General features: G+C 38.1%; 1 protein-coding gene across 3 annotated transcripts in view; it reads right to left on the bottom strand.

The window, feature by feature from the left end:
* Positions 1 to 15,117, bottom strand: part of SYNPO2 (synaptopodin 2) — a 75,419-nt gene extending 60,302 nt beyond the window's left edge. For all 3 annotated transcript variants that reach the window (XM_066548917.1, XM_066548919.1, XM_066548918.1), the window contains exon 1: positions 15,013 to 15,117. In XM_066548917.1, the coding sequence (XP_066405014.1) occupies positions 15,013 to 15,117 (105 nt within the window). The remainder of the gene's footprint in view (positions 1 to 15,012) is intronic.
* Positions 15,118 to 21,497: the final 6,380 nt, after the last annotated feature.

Here is a 21,497-nt window from a genome sequence, read left to right as displayed (position 1 = left end):
CTAACAGCAATTTCTTTTAAAGTGCTGTACGGTTCCCAAAAGGAATCATGCTGCTTGAATGCTAGAAAATACATATGCTCTTAGGATTTGGGAAAATATCTGCATGCCATAATTTGCTGTGACAATCTATGAACCTCTGAAAGCCACTGTTATTTTAATAGCAGCTTTGTTGTGCTACTCCATTTCTGTCCTGAGAAACTGTAACAGGTATTTAAGTGTCCTCACTGGGCATTTTGTTCTCAGACCATGGGCTTGCCAGGCTTATTCCATTAGCCCTGCAACCAGCAAATGCCAGTTTCTTTAGTACCACATGAAAAAAGAATAAAACATTAAAAATTTGGGATTACTTGGGTTTTTTCTCCCTTGAGAGTGGGATTACATTGCAATCCAAGACATCCTGAAATTTATTCTAATTTTATTGGAAGCTGGAACTTGGGTAAGAACCAGATTCCAGTAGCTGGTACTGTAAGGAAAGGTGCATTTGTCAGGAGAACCACAGTAAGTTTTAATAAGTTGGGCTATGGGGATTTTTTTTAGATATCTGACTTTTTTTCAAGATACTAATTTTTCAAGTATAAAATGTGTGATTGCATACAAATTAAGCTATTTCAATGGATCTGTTACTTCTATAGGAAGGTAAGAATAGAGTTACACATTAGTCAAAGGTAGAAGGGGACAGAAACCTGATATTAATTCAGACACATAAGCAGAGATGAATTGTTCAAGTTGTATTGCCATCCATTTAGCTCTGAACCCCTGACACTATAGTTTATTAGAGAGGTGGAGACAACAGAATCCTTTGTAAAAGGGATTTATGTTACCAGAGGAGTTACAGCAGACTTTTTCTGTGTTGTTAAAGTAAATTAATCAAAACCAGCAGGGGAGCGTCCCTGAATTACAATGGTTGCATTATTCAGAAACTGTAGATTGAATTTTTAAGGAAATCCAAAAGGCATGGAGCTTGGGAAGGAGCCAGTTGGGGTTGTTTTTAATGCTGCCATTTTTGACAATTCTTAATATAAGAAGCTGGAGTATTGTTTCAAGCAGACTTTTGGCATACATATTTATGATTTTCTTTCATTTTCTTCCTCTGAATTATTATTTTTATATATTAACCCAAACATAATATGGCATCTCTCATCCCAGATAGATCCTGAAATACTTTCATGGTCTTTGTCTAAGATCTGTGCCAGCTTTAAGACATTTGCTAAGTCAAGGCTGCAGTTCCACAGACAGAAGATGAAAAGCATCGATCCTATAGCAAGCCCAGCCAGATGTGCTCCTTCTGGGAGCTGTAGGAATGTTTTCCTAACAAACCTTTCACAGAGCAAGGGGATGCAGGGTAACTGATGCCGTTAGATCATGGGCATGAGTTGGAAGCTTAGTTTAAAGTATTTTTTAGAAGTGAGATTCCTGCAGAGGGTCAGAACCTGCAGGTGCACGTTTCTTGCCAGGATCACTGAGGGATGGACTCAGCAGGGAACGGCCTCGTGCTGAACACACAGTGCTGACTTTCTGCAACACTGCTTCTGTCAAGGAGGAAGGGCCTTGAAAAACATCACCAACTGAAGTGCTATTATTCATGTTGAGGCACAGCTCTTACTTTGAGCATGGATGTAATTTTTATAAAACCATACTGCTAAACGTGACAGGTAAATATTACTGATGTTGCTGAATCCCTCAAATGAGTGAAACCTAGGACAAAATTCCTACTTGCTTCATTAAATTAAATCCTGGTCTCTTCCAAAACTTTGAATAATAGAAATAAGGATTAAGAAGCATAACAGGAAAATGCTATGAGACTAAAATAAAAAATATTTTCAAATCTTACTCAGATGTAAGAATAATAATAATTTTAAAGAATTTTCTAAAAATAACAACAAAAGAAATAAGCACATGCAAATGCAGAGGATAATCTTGACTGTATCATACATCTGGAAAATATAAGTGCACATGAAAGAGCTGCTTATTTTGAGGATTTAATTTAATAACTCATCCTGCCCAAGAAGATTAACACGTGGCCATAAAAAAACTGCTTGCTGTCAGATTTCACCCCAACATGGTCATAGAAATATTCCAGATAGCCCTAGTTGTGTTACTCTAGCATAGCAGCATCCCTTCTCATTTTGTGTGGCTACTGTTGCTCCAACTTTGCTCCAAGATCTCTTGCATATTTTTCAACTATTAAATTATGCATCTGACTCGGCTGCATTGTTGTGGAACCTCCAAGTAACTTTACTATGTTTAAATCCTAAACAGTACCACATCCTCAGGACTTGATTTTTAGGCTGAAAACTGCATAGGAAAGCAACAAATAACTGCATCTTGTACCAATTAAGAGGCACCTTTCGTAAGTGCTTCTGAAATTAAGGCTATGGCAGCTACAAATCCAAAATCCTCCGTGTGACCTTTCCCTATGGAAAGTGTGTCAAATCCCAGCAAGGGTCAAATAGTAACTTTAAAACAGGATCCAAAAGCAGAAGAGGAAATGGACATCACTGCCTTCCCCCCTCAAATGCACTGTGCTGCTTTCAGAGCTTATTTCTGGGAGAAAAAGCAGTCTGAAGGAACATCTGGCAATATGATGTTCCTTCAGCAATACAGCATAGGGTGAATTTTCCAAAGAGTGTAAGGAAGCCCCTGGTAATGACCAAGTCAGCCCTGATCTGCAGCATTTTCCCAAATGCCAAGCACCAAACACAAGGAGTAGAGGTCAGGAGGAATGTGTGAAGGCACAGGTATTAACTGAAAAGACATTTATATGTGAATGGGTTCCATAATTTTGTATTTGTTTCCTGAGCAAGTGCTTCCCAACAATTCAAATTACTACGTACATTGAAAATTGATAGGTTGTATAACTCCTTATCTTATGGCACTGATTTTAGCTTTTTGAGAAACTCTTATAGCCACAGTTTTCAGCATGCTGGTGATGTAAGGAATAATTTAAAAACTGACTGAAGATCAGGAGTGACCTTTTAAACAACTGAATAGGAATGTGAACATGTGCAGTGCTCTTTTTCACCTAAAAGGTGATAAACTGACTCAGATTGCTTCAGAAGACTTTGCTGGCACCTCTTACTAATAAAATTTTGAGAGAAAGTTCCTATTATATGAACTGCTAGTATCTCCTCAAGTTTCTCTGGGAAGCACACTTTTAAAGGATTGTTAGTCTTTAAAAAGATGTCAGGGGCCAGCACCTCCATAAATTAAATTCACTGTTAGAATCAGTGTCCAGTTTCCTTTTCTCATTATTATTTTGCCCCGAAACTTACCTTTTTCTTATTAACTTATGCAATTAATTGCAAAAGCATTTTAATGTCACTGTGATGGAAAGGATTGTACATTCTTTTAGCATGGAAGAAACTAGTCAAAACCAGCCAAGTGCAGTTGTGTCAGGATCTGTATTTGAGATACTGCTTTAGGGTGGGACGAAATGTGTTCAAATAATGGAGAAACTAGAGGTACAAAAGGCCTCTGTGAGCCAAGTTTAATGTCCAAAAGGAAACCCAAGCACATGAAAATATCTGGCCTGAGAGCATCTTGCAAATATAAAACTGAAGAAATCCACAGAAGTTCATGAAAACTTTTAAACTAAGCTAAACAGTGCAATTTTTGCTTTAAGGGACATACAGGTCTAACATGAAATTACGTGAATCCCCATGGGTGGGCACTGCTTTCTGTAGTACTACAGACCTCAAAAAGCAGAGAGGATTTCATAACATACCTTTCTTCTCATAATGATCTGATGGACAGCTATTGGAAGAAGCTTTTTAGGTGTTTATCAGACAGGAGAGGCGCTGCATAGGGCTGAGGCAATAGCTAACTCCTACAGCTGTCCATCACTGGGTCTGCATCTGGCACATTTGATCCAGTCACTGAAATAAATCACATTCCTTCCTCTTGATGGACCATACCTGCCCACAAACATGGAACAATGAGGATTTTACAGCCTTTAAAAAAGTGTTTGGGTCTAGAGCAGTAAAATATTTTGGGGAAAGATTTGGTTTGGCTCTCATTTTAGGTGAGCTCCATTGCCATGCTGTTGCCTACAGCAACACCCAAGACACCCAAAAAGAAAGCATTTCCTACAAGAGGAAGGGCTCCTTCCCACCCTCTGCAGTTTCAGCTGATTATGCTAAAACATGATCCCATTTCTGCCTGTCTATTTTTATCCCAGGGCCCAGCAGCTCATGAACCATGCCGGGGTTGAATTCTTCAGCACTGGATGATGCAGGAATCCAGAAGCCTGAATAAAAGTCTGATTTGAACAGGTCAGTGCATCTTTAGTTTTTGCCTGAGTCAATTAGCACCCCATATCAACTTGTGCTAATTCCCAGCCTCTGCAACTTTTCCAGGCCTCTTATGCAAATCAGGCCTGGAAGCAAACAAGCAGTGAGTGACCCAGGAGGCTGGTACAGGGCTGGGTACTATTGTTGTCAGGCCGTGCATTTCAGTGCTCTGTTTGTTCAGAGTGTAACTCTAAAAAAATGACAGGCCACAACCCTCACTGCCTCCTCAGGCTTAATTATTGTAGCCTTTGTGCTGTTCTTGCCAGTGCAGAAAAAGAAGCATTAATGGGTCTTGTACTACATTAAGATTCATTGGATTGTTTCTCAATGTTCCTGTAAATATAGAGGAAGAAAACTGAAACAGAATGACAAGAGGTTTTAAAGTCAAACCCCTTCTGTAGTCACAAATTGTGTCATGAAATCAGAAATGCTTAGGTAACGTTATCCTAGGGATGTGGAAACTGACTTTAAAATGTAGCACATTTAGGAGCTGCATCGGGGCCCTTGAAAGGAAGATTCAACCATGAAAAATTTAGTCCCATCACACCTGTACTACTGATCTGTTAATTTTAAACTATTTGAGTAAAAATGGGCTTAGGCTACAAAACTCAGGTAGATTTCCAATACTGGTCAATGAGGCAAGTCTTGGATTTGGTGTACTTCATGTTAGTCTATTGTAAATCAAATTAGTAAAATGAAGAGCTAGTGTTACAGACTGAAGTCATGACTAAAAGTGAGGGCAGAGAAAGGATAATGAGGAATTTATTAAAAACACCATTTTAATATAGCTCAAAATTTGTTTTAAATTGGATGCAAGACCTGGGAGAGTTCTTACACCTCCAGGGCTCCCAGCCCTGTCTGCTCAGGCTGTCATCATATTGGGCTGCAAGGAACTGAGGTTTGAGATAATGTTTTTCATACTCTTTTTAATTGTTATTTCACTGCATGTAATCAATAGTTGTGTGTAATATTACTATTTAATGTTTATAATGTGGTGTCAGGTGCAGAAACACTTTTGTTTTCTCTTTAAAGGATTACAGCTGCTTCCTTCTTCTGCAATACGACTGAAATAATTTCTGTCAGGTTTGTTTTGTAAGATCAAATTTTGTCCTAACTGTAGTGTTATGAAACCACAAGTCAAAGCCTGATACAAACTTATGGAGCCCCCCCTTAAGGGGATTACATTTTATTTGTGTGCAGGGACTAATAAGTAGAAGTGAAAGGAAGATTTGGAATTACTAATTTGACCTTAAGATTTTGATTAATTTGATATTCTGTGATTCTTGACTTGGTTTATATACAAATTTTCCTGAGGGCATTAATTCTGCCATGTGGTCTGAGGGGAGCTGAGCCAAACAATACTTTCAGCATGAAAACTTCTCCAAGGTAGAACTGTCTTTACATTCACTTACCTATGATTTTGGGGATTGTGAAGAGCACCATCTAGTGATAATCAATAGTGTCAATATCATGAAAAGGTGATTATTTAAAGTGGACTTAAAGGCACACTTCAAATTCATTTACCAAAGAGACTGGGGGGCTCCAAAGGAAACAGTGTCCTTGTTGTGATTTTCAAATGTCAGGTACTTTCCCTCAGATACCCCCAAAAATGCACAATGCATCTCAAGACTGACTTTGACTAATAGTATGAATACCATGAGATAAACTTTTAAAACTAAAGTTTTGTTTAAAAGCCAATTATGTAATCTTATTATGCATGCTATAATGAAACTCTCCACTTCTGTGAATGGCTTATTTTATATTGATCAGCATATATTATATTATATTACTTATATATATATAAAGTATGTATATAATATACTTATTCCACTGACTGACAATTTAGGTGAAACACTTCTAATTTCCTAGATATCGGTTTGTTTTTTTTTTTTTTGGGAAGCCAACAATTCTGAAACTTTGGTTTCTTTTTCTATGAATGATGTCTAACAGCTGCTCCTCCTTCATGAGGATCTTAGGCATTAAATGGTATCACATGTTGGAATTTGCTTATAACATTCATGCTTAATGATAGTTTTTCCTAATTTGAAGGATTTTGCCAGTGAGTCTTAGACTATCCATCCTGCAAGTATTATTTCAGCATGCAGAAAGGTCATTATGAATATATGATAATAAAGAAAGCTATTTATCCCTTTCAGATGACTTCCATATGCATCCCCTGTAATTAAATCAGTGCCTTATAGCAGCTGGCCTTTGAAGTGATCTCTGTAGAATAGGAAAATGTAATTTGTGGAACAAAATGCTGATCACTCTATTCCAGCCACATCTGTTAAGCTCTAGTAGTTCAGAGATTTCTGTGCTGAGAGAGCTCATGAAAGTAGAAAGTTTTCTGTGTTTCTTTCAGTCCAAAGGAAAATCAGTGGAAGTGATGGGAACTATTCTAACCAAATAACAAGGTTTGAAGTCAGTGGCATTTTTTCCCACCATTTGCAGTGAATTCACTGAAACTCGTGTTTAAGTAAGTAGCTGTACTTTTCTATTTAAATAGAAGTACTACAGAGAGAATGATAAGAGAAAGCAGAACAAGAATTCCTGGCAGAGAAGATGAGAATTTAGAGGTAAGTAGAGAGATGACTGTTTCAGTGGTGGTGGATGAATAAAGATGTCAGAACTCATTATGTGATTCCCCTTGATAGCTGTAGGGGGATAGAATATAAGTAAATAAAGGTAGTGTAGAGAGTAATCTTACCCCCTAAAGAGCTGCAGCTGGGTTAATTATTGAAGATCAGGAGCAGGGCTGACTTTAACAGGCCACAGCTGTAGCCAATAAGGAGAGTGTTATAAAAGAGTGGATTGGTTGGTTGAGGGGAACTGGAGTCACTTGGCTGCTGTGAGAAGAAGGAAGAGTCAGTGCTTGGAGGAGCTGCCTACAAGAAACATCAAGGAGGTACCAAACTCTAGCAATATGGAATCTTTGCAATGTGATGACAATAGAATTGTTGCAATATAATGACAACAGATGGCAGCACATCTTGGGAACGCCTCCTACTACACAGGCACAGACAACAGTTGCAGTTACTGTTGCACAATTCTCCACGGAGGTGCTTTTCTTACAGATGACAAGCAGGACCTTAGAGCCTTTCCAAAGGGATGCCACTTAAACTGTTGGAGAATCTACAAGGTGAGTGTGTCAGGGAGTTACAGATTTGTCCAGCCACACCTGTGCCTGCTGGAAAACGTCACCCCTCAGGCTGCCTGGCACTTCTCTCCCTTTCCTCCTGCCTTTCCTCACCTGGGGGTTTCTGCACCTCAAACCTGACAGATAAACTGCTCCAGTGCTGCCTGAGCTGTCAGGCAAAATGAGGTGAGTTAGCAAAGCCCTGATATCTAAATTGTTTAGGGAATACCATTCATCCAACCCAGGTCAGTCTGTTGGCAGAGCTAAAGCAAGTGAGAGGGCAGTTACAAGGAGTGCCTTCAACCAGTAAACATTTGCAACTGAGGCCCACTGCCTAAAGTTTTTCCTTAGCTTACACTGATACGTTATCAGTCCTTTAATTTATGGCTTCTAGTTTCCAGTGATGCCAGTCTACTCTGTACTATTAGCAATCATTTCTTTCTCTTAGAAATAAGCAGATTGAAATGCTTTCAGCTCAAGTAAGTATCCTTGTCCTCATACAGACTTCCAAAACAGATGGGAAAAGAAATATATCAAATAATTACCAAATAACTTGAATAAAAATTGCATAATATAATCGTGTTATCACAATGCCCCAAAGTCTAAGGTGATTTTTTGTTCCTTAGAAGGAAATTACTTCTGCTAGACACAGAAATCTGTACTAAATAGGTCCATAACAAAATCTCCTACACTTTTCCCAATGAGGATTTTTATTCATGATATCTGCTTCCAATTAAATAACTGCACTATATTATACATACTAAGGTCCAATCCTTTGCCCTTTGAAGTCAATGACAAAGCTCCCAATGAGTTCATGGGTTAAAAAGCAATTCCTCTGCTGAGGCTTCCTTTAGTGAAATTTCAACTGTTAGGTTTTTAAAAGAGGGCTTCAGCTTTGCCATCTTTTTGCCATCAGACAACAAACAGCTCCTGATATTCCTGTATTAGGCAGAGAGTGCTAGGAAAGGCAAATTTAGTCTTAGTGAATTATGCTCCCCTGTCATTCTGTTTGCTTTTCTTTCTGTTGCTGTCAAGAGCCACAATGGACAGATGGTGTCTACATTATTTTTATTTCAGAAACTTACTAGAAATTCAATATTGCAGCAATTTATGCCATACGTGGCATGTTTATGCTATGGAGAAAGGCATCAAATGAAATCAGAAGTATAGAACACCACAGTTTATCTACTTTCTTCATAGTTTTGACCCATCACCAGTTCCTCTGCTAATGAGTTGTAATATAAAACATGCTTCAAAACCCAAAGCATCCAGTTTCCTAAATAGGACCATATTTCTAAAATATACTTGCAAAAAGGCAAGTTCATAAAATAATGATTCCTCAGCTACTCAGTCCAGGATGACATAATTCTTTTGAAGCAAAAGGTTACCCATGCATTCAGTGCCCAGTCCCAGATGTAGGAAAGAGATGTAAAACAAAGAAAGATCCTTAAAAGATTCAAAGTCAATTTCTGTAAAGTAGAACGACAACTTGCAGACAGTTTCCCTGCTAAATAATAGAGGGATCGTTTATGCTGTGCCCAGGACTGCAGAACATTGTAGAGAGCTCGGGGTCTATGCCTGTTGTCTCTGGCAAGCTTAGAGTCAGGTTTTTATTAGAATTTACCTTCCACATAAGCCACAAATAAGACAGCCACTTTTCACTGTTCTTAGCCCTCCGCTGAGAGCAAGGTCCTGAGGTGTTTCGAAGATTTTTGGCCTTGATGCTCAATACCAGGTTGTATTGGCAAGTAACCAAAACACAGCACTTTGATTTTGGTGCATACTGAAATGTTCCAGTCTAAATGTGTGTTAGTCTGATCCTAAAATTCCTACTGACTATGGCCTACAGATTCTAATGAAATGGTGCAGATGGGATAAATTACTGAAAAGGGAAAAAAAATCCACTGTGTAACTTGTGTACATTAGGTTTGAAATTTAAAACCTTCAAGCTGATATCCAGGAGTTTTCTTACTGCCAGTTTTGTTCCAGCCAGTGCTCATGAGTACTGGTTGCAGTCTAAATGTTATCATTTCTGTCCATAGCTAATTCCATGCACAGAATTGTTCCTCTTAAAGCTGAAGCTATCTCTGCTAATCCTTCTCTCTTTATAGAGTGCTAAGCATTTAACTTAGGAAATATGGTCCCTTAAAGTAATTTCTGCTCTAAATATTTCTGCTGCAAATAGGAAGAACATTGAGTTCTGCATTTGAAAGAAAAGCCTTCCATGATATGCATAAATTGTTAGCTGTGTCCTCTTAAACAATCAGACACAATCCTAGAGGACTCTGTAAATAATATTTCCTGTTGTGATATTTTAATGTGAACTTGGCCAGAAGTCTTACTATTACATTCACATTCACAATAAGAATGCCATGGCAGAAAATACAGAACAATGACAAGTAATAATGTCTTGCAGGGTATTTTAAATGTTTCCAGCAAAGAAAGTACAAAATTATGCAAAGCTCTATACAAAGCAGCTAATCTAATTTAGTAGGAATACACTGTTTGGTTCTTTGAGTTTGTTTAGTTTAAATCAGTGTGAATTATGGTGATCGTTCTATTCCATTGAAAACTCGCCTAGCGTGAGAGCTGGAAAAGCATCAGTTGGAAATAAGCACAAATGAATAATACCATGTATCCAAAACATGCTTGTATTTGGCTAAATACTGTGGGAAGCATGCCAAGAGCAGCTTGGTATGTAGTCCTGTATATCCAAAATGGGCTATACACTCATGTGCTAGTTCAGCCTGCAGCTTTTAAACAACTAGATGGGACTCCAGTGCTAAACATTTCCACTGGCACAATGACTGGAATGCAAAAGCTTGAAAGTAGGGAACACAGAGCCCTAACCTTTAGAAGAACATGTAAACCTTTGTTGGTTAAGGTGAATGGATTTTTTTCTTCATTATCTTTCCAACTGGCACTAGCAGATTTTTCAGAAAAAAGTTATTTAACAGTGGTCTATTTTAGCTAGATTTGAGGAACCTCACTTTGTTCCTCTGTTTTGCAAAATAAATTAACTTAAGCTCCAGAAAGCCCAGCTTCTTCCCTTCTGTCAATGGAAGTTTGATAATCTACTTAAATACAAGCTGAACTATGTCATCTAAACACGTGCAAAAATGTATTGGTTATTAAATTGGGTCAAGGCTTTGTAACACAGTCAAAATCCTCTCCAGAAAAGATAGATAAACCCACAATCTTCCACATAACTGCTTGTGTGAAAGAATATGTAAATATGCCTTACAGGGTTTTCTGAATATCAGCAAATACCAGCTGTGTCAGATGGTCAGAAGGGTGAATTTGAGAATAAGAGTCTGTCCAGGCTGCAAAAACAAACTATGTTTGGAAATGTATTAGCCAGCAAATTTAAACAAACAGTTTTAAATACAGGCCAAGTAAGGCAAGTTGTGTTTAAAATCATGTAGGTTGACTCTAAACTCCCCTCCTTTGCTGCCAAAGTTCAAACAGCACGTTTTGAATATGACTTGTTCTGCTGATTGCTGTTGCATAAAGTTGTGCTCAAATCCTGCTTAAGACATCAAGTGATACAAACTCAGTGGGATCAGCAGGGTGGTATTAGCTCAGTGCTGAGCCTTCCCCCAGCTTGCTGAGAAATGCAGTTGCAAGCAGTGGTGGAGAGGAAGATCCTGCTTTCACCAACCTCCTTTACCTGCCTGCAAGTGGGAGCAGGCAGGGTGACAATTTAGGAGTATGACAACTTAAAAAAGGTTTCCTTCAACCCAGCAGCTGTGATGTCTTTTGTGGGCAGACCAAGTGTTTGCTAATATATACATTCCACATGTGTATGTGACAGCGGCGTGTTTTGCCTTACCTCAGGATCCAAAGCATAACTGTGCTAACATCTCTCACTCCTTATTTTTTTTCCACTAGACAAAGTGTAGAGGTCAACTTGATGAAAAGCTCTTGTTGTTGCTCTGTATGTGTCAAGTATTTTGGATAAATGCAGAGAAAAATCGAAACTACCATGACATAGTCCACCTCTGTTTACATCCAGTGTTCAATAATCATATTCAGATATTACTTTTCACGCTGTTGGTTCAGGTTATTCCCAAGTCTTTGAGTTTCACTTTCTGTTTCAGGTTGCAATGAATCCAAAATGATGAAACTGAGGCTTGAAATCTGAGCATGTTGATGGACAAGGGCACAAGTCTAAAATGACCAGGCAGCCAGTTGTCACATGCCATTACTGAGCCAAAGGTAAAGCTACAATTTGGGAAGCAGTAGCAGAAGCCTCCTTGTAAGCAACCATTCATTTTTACTTTTAGGACACTGGTCTAGATTTCCCTTGAAGTGCTTATAGGTCAGAGTCATGCAACTTGCCTCCCTTAAATATTAGAACTATTTGGTTAAGTTCCCAAACGTGAATTACCAAGACTTTGACAGATAAAACCAGCGAGTCCATTAAATTACTGTTTGGTGCAGGTAACAAATATGCTCAGAATAATCTACCTCTCTTGCAAAGATGATTTAATAGAGTCACATTGTAGATGAATATAAATCTAAATCATCTATGGGACAACTCTGTTAAATTACCTGTTACAAAATAAATGCTTCTTTAAGGATATAACTTTACTGTTAACTTTTGTTAAGTATTCATAGGAAAAGTCACAGGACTTTCTTTCAAATACTAGTTCAGAAAATCAGCCATTATTTTCTATATATTTTAAATTAAAAACCTCAAAGAAATTTTCAAGAAAAACCACAATAATACTCATTTCAAAAATATTCTTTCATATATCTCATGGTAAAAGGACATCATGCATTGCTTAGCTTTTATGTACCTTGAATACTTATCCTTCTAGGGTCACTGCTACACTGAGATTTCCCATCTCCTGCTTTGGGAAAGCCATCCTACAGGACAGCACTGACATGCTTTAGTTAAGGGATACATACAACCACTGTTTTCCTTATCTTTGGAGTCATGATTAAACTTTTTTTTAAAAAAAAATCCATTTATTAGATAACTTTCTTTGGACATAGCATTTTATTTTATATTGCAACAGTATATAGAATATGCAAATTCTTTTTAACCGAAAATAAGTTTTCATTAATTATTTGCAACATTATTGGACTTCACAAAGTAAGTTGGTGTACAGAGACAGGGTTTAGAGGAGGAGAATTGTTAAATATAAATAAATATAAATTCTTATACATCTACAGAAAGTGAGTCAAATTTATGTATTGAATAAAGGTTTGAAATAGACAAGCAGAATGATACTTTCTCATACTTCAGAAAAATCCATTTGTTGCAATCTCACACTTAAAAATTACTGAAAGGTCTTGAATCTAATTTAGTGGTTGTAAAATTATTTGCTGATGAAAATTGCCTGTTTTATCTGCAAAAGTACTTGTGAAAAAGTACCGAGATATTTTTTGGTAAAAAGTTTGTCTTTATCTCTCCATTAATATTTTGCATGGTAATGGAAGACAATAATTTATACTGCAGGCAAAACTCATGGATTTTAGTGGGAATGCTACTTGAACTTATGCTTTAGGAGCTAGGCAGAGGGGGGTGGTTTACATATTCTTTATACATGTAATAAAACTATTTTAAAATGCATTAAAAAAATGGTAAAAGCTGCTCCTGGCGGTGAGTGGCAGTGACTTATCCCATCAGCTTTAAAAGCAATATGTTTCCTTTATCAAATAGTAGGTAGGGTGAATTTGGGAATTTTGTGTTCTGACATATTTTAATGGATTATCTCATTTCTCTTTATTTCACATCCCTCTCCACTTCAGATCTCTATCACAATCACTTCTCCACTCAAGACCAGTACCTGAGTGCCCTTTCCTCTGCTCTAACAAAGGTAAGCAACCCCTCTGGAGCTTTCCCTTTCATTTACAGGAAAACAAACTTGTACCTGTGAGTTTTTTCCTAAAAATGCATATTATTATTTTCTAAATGTGAGCATATTTTCCTGGGGATTTTCCCATTAGAAAATGCTATGTATTACTGAAAATGCATTCAAGTAAGGTACAGCTATCTCGAGTCCCAGCCTTTAGTACCCAGGCTTAAATGGCCCAGTCTAGGATGTGAACATGAGGGAAAAAAAAAACCACGACCCACCCTTGAATCGACCATTTTTATCAGGAAAACTGAAGTTTAGTCAGAATCTTGTGGGTTTTACTTTTGATTTTATGTAATCAAGGCCCCTTGCCTTTTACTGTTGCTCTCCATTTTTAAGTTCTAGCTACAAGTTTTCACTAGATGGCAGGAGTCCACTGCCATCTGTTCTCAGAGGCTTTACTTGCACAGCAACAGTTGCCCATTGGTAGGAAAATAGTGAAAAATTTTCAAGTTTTGTAACACATAGAAAAACAAACAAAAAACTTAACAGAAATGAGAAAAATTATTCAGACCCTCAATAAATCACAGTTCTGTTACTGGATATGATTAATAGGATAGGCTGGAAATAAGTGAAAAGAATAGTGAAAGATGTTCTTTTCTTGACAGAGAAGCTAAAAAGTACCTTCTCCCATAAAATGAGGTCGATTTATTGTTTCTGCTGTTTGTGAAAAAGTTGACTGATGCAGTAATTAAAGTTAACTAATAACCAAGTGTATTGACAGCCTGAGAAAGGTACAGCTAAAATAGTAAACTACTGATGGAAAACACCATACCCAAGTCAAACACACTTAGTGTAGTGCATTACCCAGATCCTGGAAGGAGATAAGGCACATTTTAAACTCTCTTCCTGGGTTTAACTAGGCAGAGCTCATGGGATGATGATCAGTCCCTGTACTGTTTCAGCCAGTGGTATTTTGCTGAGCTCAGAGCTCTGGACAAAATTTGTCCCTCTTGTCTAAGGGAACAGAATGCAGCTCCATACAGTTACATAAGCCTTAATAACCATGACAAATCTTCATTGTTGCACTGGAGTGAGCGCTGATTTTTAACAAAACTACCTTTGAAAAATTATTTCTGCAAGTTGGGACTACCAGTTCCTATTTTTAATTTATTGTCAACTTATACTGTCTGTCTTGCCCTCTTTCTATACGTGCAGATAATTTATAAAGTGTCCAGTAATTTTCAGCGTTGCTCATGAAATATAAGAGGGGATGTTTGGCATCTATTAAAGCTGCTTCTGAGACTGGATAACTTTCCAAAACCAGAGATAAGTCAGTGTAATGCTTTCCAGGATTCCCAAAATAGTAAGAACGTTTTCTCATGATAAAACTGTATTTATTCTATGACCAGAGTAGAAAAACTATCATAAATAGATGACTGAAGCAGCATTTCCTAATATGAGATTGAGTTTTGCGATGTGCTGAGTGCACTCAGAGCCAGAGAGAGAGGCAAACAGGAGCTGAAAGGCACACATCGTGTCACAAGTGAAACATTCAGCATCTAACAAAATTTGCAAGCTACCCAAAAGTAATAATCCTTTTTTATTGAAACTGACAGAATCAGCACCTGTAGAATCTCTGCAAAACCCGTTAGCAAATTCAAACAAGCATCACAACAAGATCCACACCATTTCCCTGGAAGCAGGATGGATTTAAACCAAGTGCTCCTGTCATCCGTGCCCACAAAACTCCAACAACATCTTTCTGTCATGCTCCTACCTTGGCGATTTGCAAAGGCTGCTTCTGCTCCTTGCCCCCTTGCAGCCTGAAGCCCCACGGCGCCCCTCCGCTCATAGCAATGCAGAGATAATCCCCTGTGCCCATTTTCCCGGCGCAGTTGGGCAGCATTCACAGGCGGGAGAACATGAAAAACTTGGCTTGCAGATGTTCAGCGAGCTGCAGATCCGTCTGCCGGGCAGAGCTGGAGACCCAGAGCACCACACTGTTGCTGCTGCTGTGTACTGCACGAGCAAATGCAGTCATTGAGGGGAAGGGAAGAGCTCCCTCGCCCCGAGGGCACAGCCCACTCTGTCGTCAGATTCCGATGCTCAGCCCACCTTCAAAGTAAAGTAAGTGAACTTGGAGCTGAAGGGAATGCAGGCAGAGACTCTGCCGTGAGGCAGAGAAGGCTGGCTTTGAACATGATTATCCTGCCAGCTAAATCAAAACAACAGCAAAAAGTGTGCATTTCCCTGTGACAATTTACTTTAGTAAATGGTGCCAGATGTTTTAAACTCTAATTTACCAATTTCTTGCATTTTTACTCCAAGCAGAATCTCAAGTGAAACATCATGTACATCCTCTGAATAACTGATTCACTTAGAGTGAACTGGCTTTAGGATTTTCATCTCTACTCTGCATGTACTTTCTGCAGCACTGCAGGAGAAAAGCTTTGTAATTTCCCTGTCATAGACTTGCTTCTTTTTCTAGCTCTCTCTGGCCTCAGTATAGTTTAACATGTACTGCAATTTAGCAATGACCTGAATTACTATTGGACCCTAATAATACCTGTTCTTATGCAGCCTGCTGCCTTTCCTACCAGAGAGGGGAAGGGGGTTAGTAAAATGAAGTATCAGATCCCTCTACAGATGCTAACAATGGATGGTTTGCATTATGTTGTTCAAGGGGGACCTTACTATAAGCACCAAAAAAAAAAAAAGGAATTCAGTGGGATGGTTTAAGAGGTGACTGTTCTTCAGCACTGGATGAATATTCCTCTAGCTGGGTGTTAAAAACTGACAGCATTATCTCCTATCACCTCAGCCCAAATTCAGGTAGCCTGGTTTAAATCACAAAATTGCATTTTGAACTATGCTGGTTCTAAAGGAGAGTTCAGCAGGTGAGCAGTCTTTATGTCTGGACAAGTTTCTGAAAGAAACACCTTTTGCTTTGAACCCAGGGTACTGGGACACAGATTCTCAGAGTATACATTCACTCAGGTCCCTCTCTGAAGTGCTTCCATTTGGTTGGTTCTAAGCTGTCAGAGATGTTGGGGCTACAGGAAACCTTCATCATTTAGATTACATGACTTTGCATCTCAGCAGCAGGTAACCACTGAGGGCTTAAACCTATCCAGTGCATCTGTCAATTAAGTGACCCCTTGAATGATGCTTCAAAGGCAAAATATCAAGGTAGAGACAGGATCTTCTGTCAAACTGAAATATTCTGGCTGGAAAAATAGACAGACTTTTAGGAGCCTGAACACTTGATTAGTCCTCTAAGACACTAAGGTACCACAAAGGCTGGGTGGGGAGAAGATCCCTGATCAAACAGAGGAAAATGTCACTCTCTCAATAACAGGATTTAGTAGGAGCAAGAGTGCTTTCTTTATTGACTACAAGTCAACAGCTCTGGAGAAGCAAAACAGGCACAGGTTGCCATATAATGAAATACTTTAGGAAAACACCATCAGAGAAGCCATACTAGGGAGGGGGATGGCCTTTAAAGAGACTTTGCTCGACAACCTTTGAGTGCAGACACCTCACTTGAAGTCGTTCAAGGTAGCTAACTGCTTATTATCTTCTGCAGTGTTGATACGTTGTGGTAGCAGACAGATTTTTAGTCTTTCTCTAGGGAGAATCTTGCTTTAGACAAAATTCTCTCCTTTTAACCAAATGATGCAAGTATTTATAGATTTTATGGCAATAAATCTCTTCAGTAAATAGCTGCAACAAATGCTCCATGACACTCTGTTAAATACAAAAATTACAAATCTGTTTGAGCAGAATTTATCACATAATTATTAGTCCTTCAAATGTTAGAAGTTTGTGACAAAATACTTAATTACTGTTAGGGTGTTTTGAGCTTGTATTAGTCTCTCATCATTTTGGTAAAAAGGACAATAATCAAATTTGATCTCTGCTTCTGAACTTATTCATATACTTATTGGAGAAACCAAGCTAAAGAGAATCACCCCTGCATTTGGATGCTCACATATGTGATGGTAATTTGTACTAGATAGAGATGTCTCTGTCACTTTTGACCACATAACTGTACTGTGTATAATATTAGAACAGAACAACCTTGATTAGTGATTACTCAGCTGAAAAAATGACCAGTCAGAACATCAGGATCTGTGTGATTTTGGTGTATGATCAAGCTTTGGGGATATTTTAACCTGGTCCATTTAAAGTGATACAGGACTCTTCACTTGAACTGACAAGAGCTGTGATCCTGATAGGAGAAAAAAAATAGGAGAAATTACTTTTGTCAGCATGTTGAGGGAGTTTTCTAACAACAATTTCAAACAAATTGCTGCTTTCCTCTAAGGGCTAATTTCTTGTTTGCTCTGCAGGTAACCATTTGAAGTCTGTAACTAAACGATTGCCATGATGGGGACACCCAAAGCTTCCTATGTCTTAATCTCTCAAAGAACATTCCATAGGCCTTAACAATTCCCAGGTGCTTTATATGAATTTCTTAAATGCTTTTGCTGAAGCATGTTTTGCTTTTTGATACAACTCATATCCTTTTTTACACTCCTGCATCCTTTGGGATTTCTGAATGCTGGTCAGAAACTGGACATCAAGATTAAAGTGGAGTCCATAAAAGAGTTTATGACTTTTGGTCTCTGATTTCTAGATCTTAAATAAATTGCATCAATTCTGAGATTATTTTCAAAATACACTGGAGAATTTCAAGGTAATGTTAACTACAGCCATTTAACCACTCCCACCATCTTCATTGTTTCACTAAAACCTAAAGATCCAGTTTTAGGCAACAAGTGATAAAACTTTGGGTCACAAATAATCCTATAAACTGGGAAAATGACAAGTGGCAGAACTCACTCAAAATCTGTCTTGTGTCCAAATACAGGGAAAGCCTTGGCTTCAGTCTCATCTTGTATGATGAGATCTGTATTACAACATTTCCAGGTCAGACTTCCCCTTGCTCATCTCCCTTCAAGAACTGCCAGTCGAGAAACCCAGCACAACAGCCTGGATGAACTGTGATAAGGTAGGAACAGCCTCACTTGTAGAATAGCCAAAGTGAGACCATCTATCCTGAAATATTGTCTCTGATAATAGATGGAAAATGGAACATGGAAAGTGGTGCATGTCTTTCCCCAGGGAGCCTCCACTCAAGGATTTCCTCAGCTGGATGTGGCAGCTCTGTACTTTGTAAGAGGAATTTCTCTTCCATGAATTCTGCATGTTGTTTGCTCTTGAGCCAACATAACTTTTAGTATCTTTAGTTTAGCATGGGAAGGTCATCCCTAACTAAATACTGACATAAAGAATCACCTTCTCTGCCTTGAATCTGGATCCTATAGATTCATTTAATGTCCCCTGGTTCATGGATCGAGGAAAACTGACCAAGCAATCCCCAGGCACTTATTTTACAGACCTTTTGTATATCTGCCTTTTTTTTCAAAGAGAGAATAGAATTAGTCATCCTTTACTGTCTTACACCTTTCATTTTCCTCATTTTCTTTCTCTACGTCCTGTTTAGTTCTAAGTCCTTTTTGAAATGAGGGTCTGCAGCACCACATATGCTTCAGGGAGCAGACAAGGTTGGGATTTGTGCAATAACACGATGATATCTATTTTGTTCTCTGGTTGCTAACCCCAACACTCCTAATTTGCTTTTTCAGACACTGTAGAGTTAATGTGTTCCTGGAATTACCTTTCAAAATCTTCAAATCTTGTCTGTTGCTGCTTAGTTCAAAGCACATAGTTTTATATGTGAATTAATGGTTTTTTCCCCAATGTGTATCACCTTATACTTCTAAGCCATGTTATGGTATGGCCGCTTAGTTTTCTTAAAAGCCTTTGGTGAAGGAATTTGTTGAAAGCCTTTTGTAAATCCAAGATCAATCAGATCACCCTTATCCACGTGTTTTTTGATCCCCTCAAAGAGCTGCCTTATGTTTGTGAGGCAGGAGTTCCTTTTATGAAAACTGTTTTAACTCTTCCCAGATAAGTCATATTCATCCAGATGTCCACTGTTCCATAATACAGCTTCCACCTCTTTCTTTTGGATAGATATCAGGCTGACAGACTTCTTGTTTTCTGAGTCTCTCTTGGAAGACTTGAGCTAAAAAATGGCACTCTCTAATCTCAGTAATGGTCAGCTATTTCAGCTTTTAATTCCTTTAAAGCTCTGTGTGGTCTTGGTGACCACTTCTTAGGTTTTTTTGCCTCATCTGCTGCCACTTGTCCATATATTTTCTCCTTGTGCTGTCATAATTTATGATACTGAACAGTTTTATTACAAGTGGATTTATCTAAAATCTAATAATCAAGTATTTCTGCAGCTGAGTTCAGAAGACATTCTTCAAATGTGAGAAGAAATAAGACATATGTTTGTCTTTTCATCCAGCAATAAAAGCAAAGCTTTCATTTCACCTACAGTAGTATCCCAGGTCTGTGGATTCTTTAAAAATGCAAACATTTCCACCCATTCCTTAGTAATGAGGAAGAGACAGAGGGAAAGGGGATATCATGATCTCTAATTTATGGGCAGCATTTTACTGCTGTAAGTACCCAGATGGTCTGGCTTCCTCCTTTATCTGCATTTCATTTTCTTTTCATATCTGATTTTTTTCCACATTAAAATCAACATAAGCTAGTTCTCCAATAATAGTTATTTTAACTGCTTTCTAGATTTAACTGTATCATCTGTAAACAATTTAACAAAATACCCAATTAATTGTAGAATGTGATTTTAGCCAAATGGTAGAATCAGCAGGGGGGGGGGAAGGAAAAAAAAAGTCAGTGCTTATTTGCTTGGTGGGTTCTTGGTGGTTTTTTTGTTTGTTTGTTTGTTACTTTGGATTGGTTTTGGGGGCTTTTTCTGTTTGTTTTTGTTTTGTGTTGTTAATTATGTGGATAAAATCCCTCACTTGTAAATACATAGCTGGTTTAATGAAAAAAATGATAAAATCACAGCCATGCCACTTAAGAAATCATGGCACACAGTCTCTTCCAATGAAGGGAAGACAACCTCTTCCAATATATCCCTTCAAATTATTTTTTTAAGTGACTTCTGCTAACTGGGCAATGTCAGGCACCTCAGCACATGTTCTTTTCCCAAATCATTGCCTAATAACATACCTTCTTTTGTAGTCCTACAGTTCAGTAGTTACATAAGGCAAAAGCAAATATCATTTTCCACAAATGTTACAGAAATAGAAAAATAAACTTCTGCTTAATTGCTACCCTTAAGTCTTTTTTCTCCTGACTTAAGCAACAAGGAATAGAGACACATGGAAAGGATTTAATTTTCAAAAGAGGTATAAAATGACAATGTGAATTAAATATATTGATGGAAGCTTCAAATGCATGGCTCCAGCTAACATCCATTAAAGCTGATTCTCTTCATCTTTTCCCAACAAAACTCTCTTGTCCTACAAGACAAATTAATAAAATCCAGATGTGTTGATTGCATGAGGAACATTGCAGTGCACTGCCAGACGGATTTGCTCACTGGAAGTACAGACATTAAGTGGCAAGGGTACCAAAACCAGTAATACCAAGTTCTTAGTGAAAACAAATCAAATATACAAGTCATAGGTAAATCTTAGCTACCTTTAAGGCTAGACAGGAAAACTCTGCTCACACTCATATTAGGCATGAGTAGTTCCTCACTAGTGAAGGTAAAAGCTTTTAATTTTAATTCCTAAAGTGGATTATATGGCAAGGTACTGTATGATGGGTTGGAATTTTAGAACTAGCCCTGCTTTCCTTTTTTTTTTTTTCCCAGCTTCAAGACTGGCAAATGAAGCACAGTGGAATAAGCACAGAAAAGTACAGGAGCTTATTTCTCAGCATTTAGGTTACTGGGTGTCATCCTAGATCAGGAGTTCTGGATCTGTTGTGAGGAGGAAAATCCAAATAAACAGGCAAAAGAAGCCACTTTCCTCCAAAACACAGAAACAACGTTGTTAGCATTGAGCATTGCTGAATTATACAAGAGTAAATGGAAATTTGTGTAGAGAATGTAACTACAGTCCAATTAAGGAGCAGCTCTCAAATCATGTACACAGGCCCTATGCAGCAAAAGACCTGCACCATTAAATATAAGACACAAGAATGTATAAAAATATATAGATAACTCAAAGAGATAAGAATTTGGGGAAGAGGCCTCTCATGTTTCTTTGGTGTTTGTCCTACCTGTTCCTACCACAGCCAGTCTTGGATAATCAGGAAATACTTTCCTAAACTAGCTAAAGAGAAGTTAACTTTTTTTTCCCGTGGACTTCT

Source organism: Molothrus aeneus, chromosome 4 (genome assembly GCF_037042795.1).
Source record: "Molothrus aeneus isolate 106 chromosome 4, BPBGC_Maene_1.0, whole genome shotgun sequence".
Lineage (NCBI taxonomy): Eukaryota > Metazoa > Chordata > Aves > Passeriformes > Icteridae > Molothrus > Molothrus aeneus.
The sequence above is the reverse complement of the archived record's forward strand: the minus strand, read 5'-3'. Positions and strand labels throughout refer to the sequence as shown.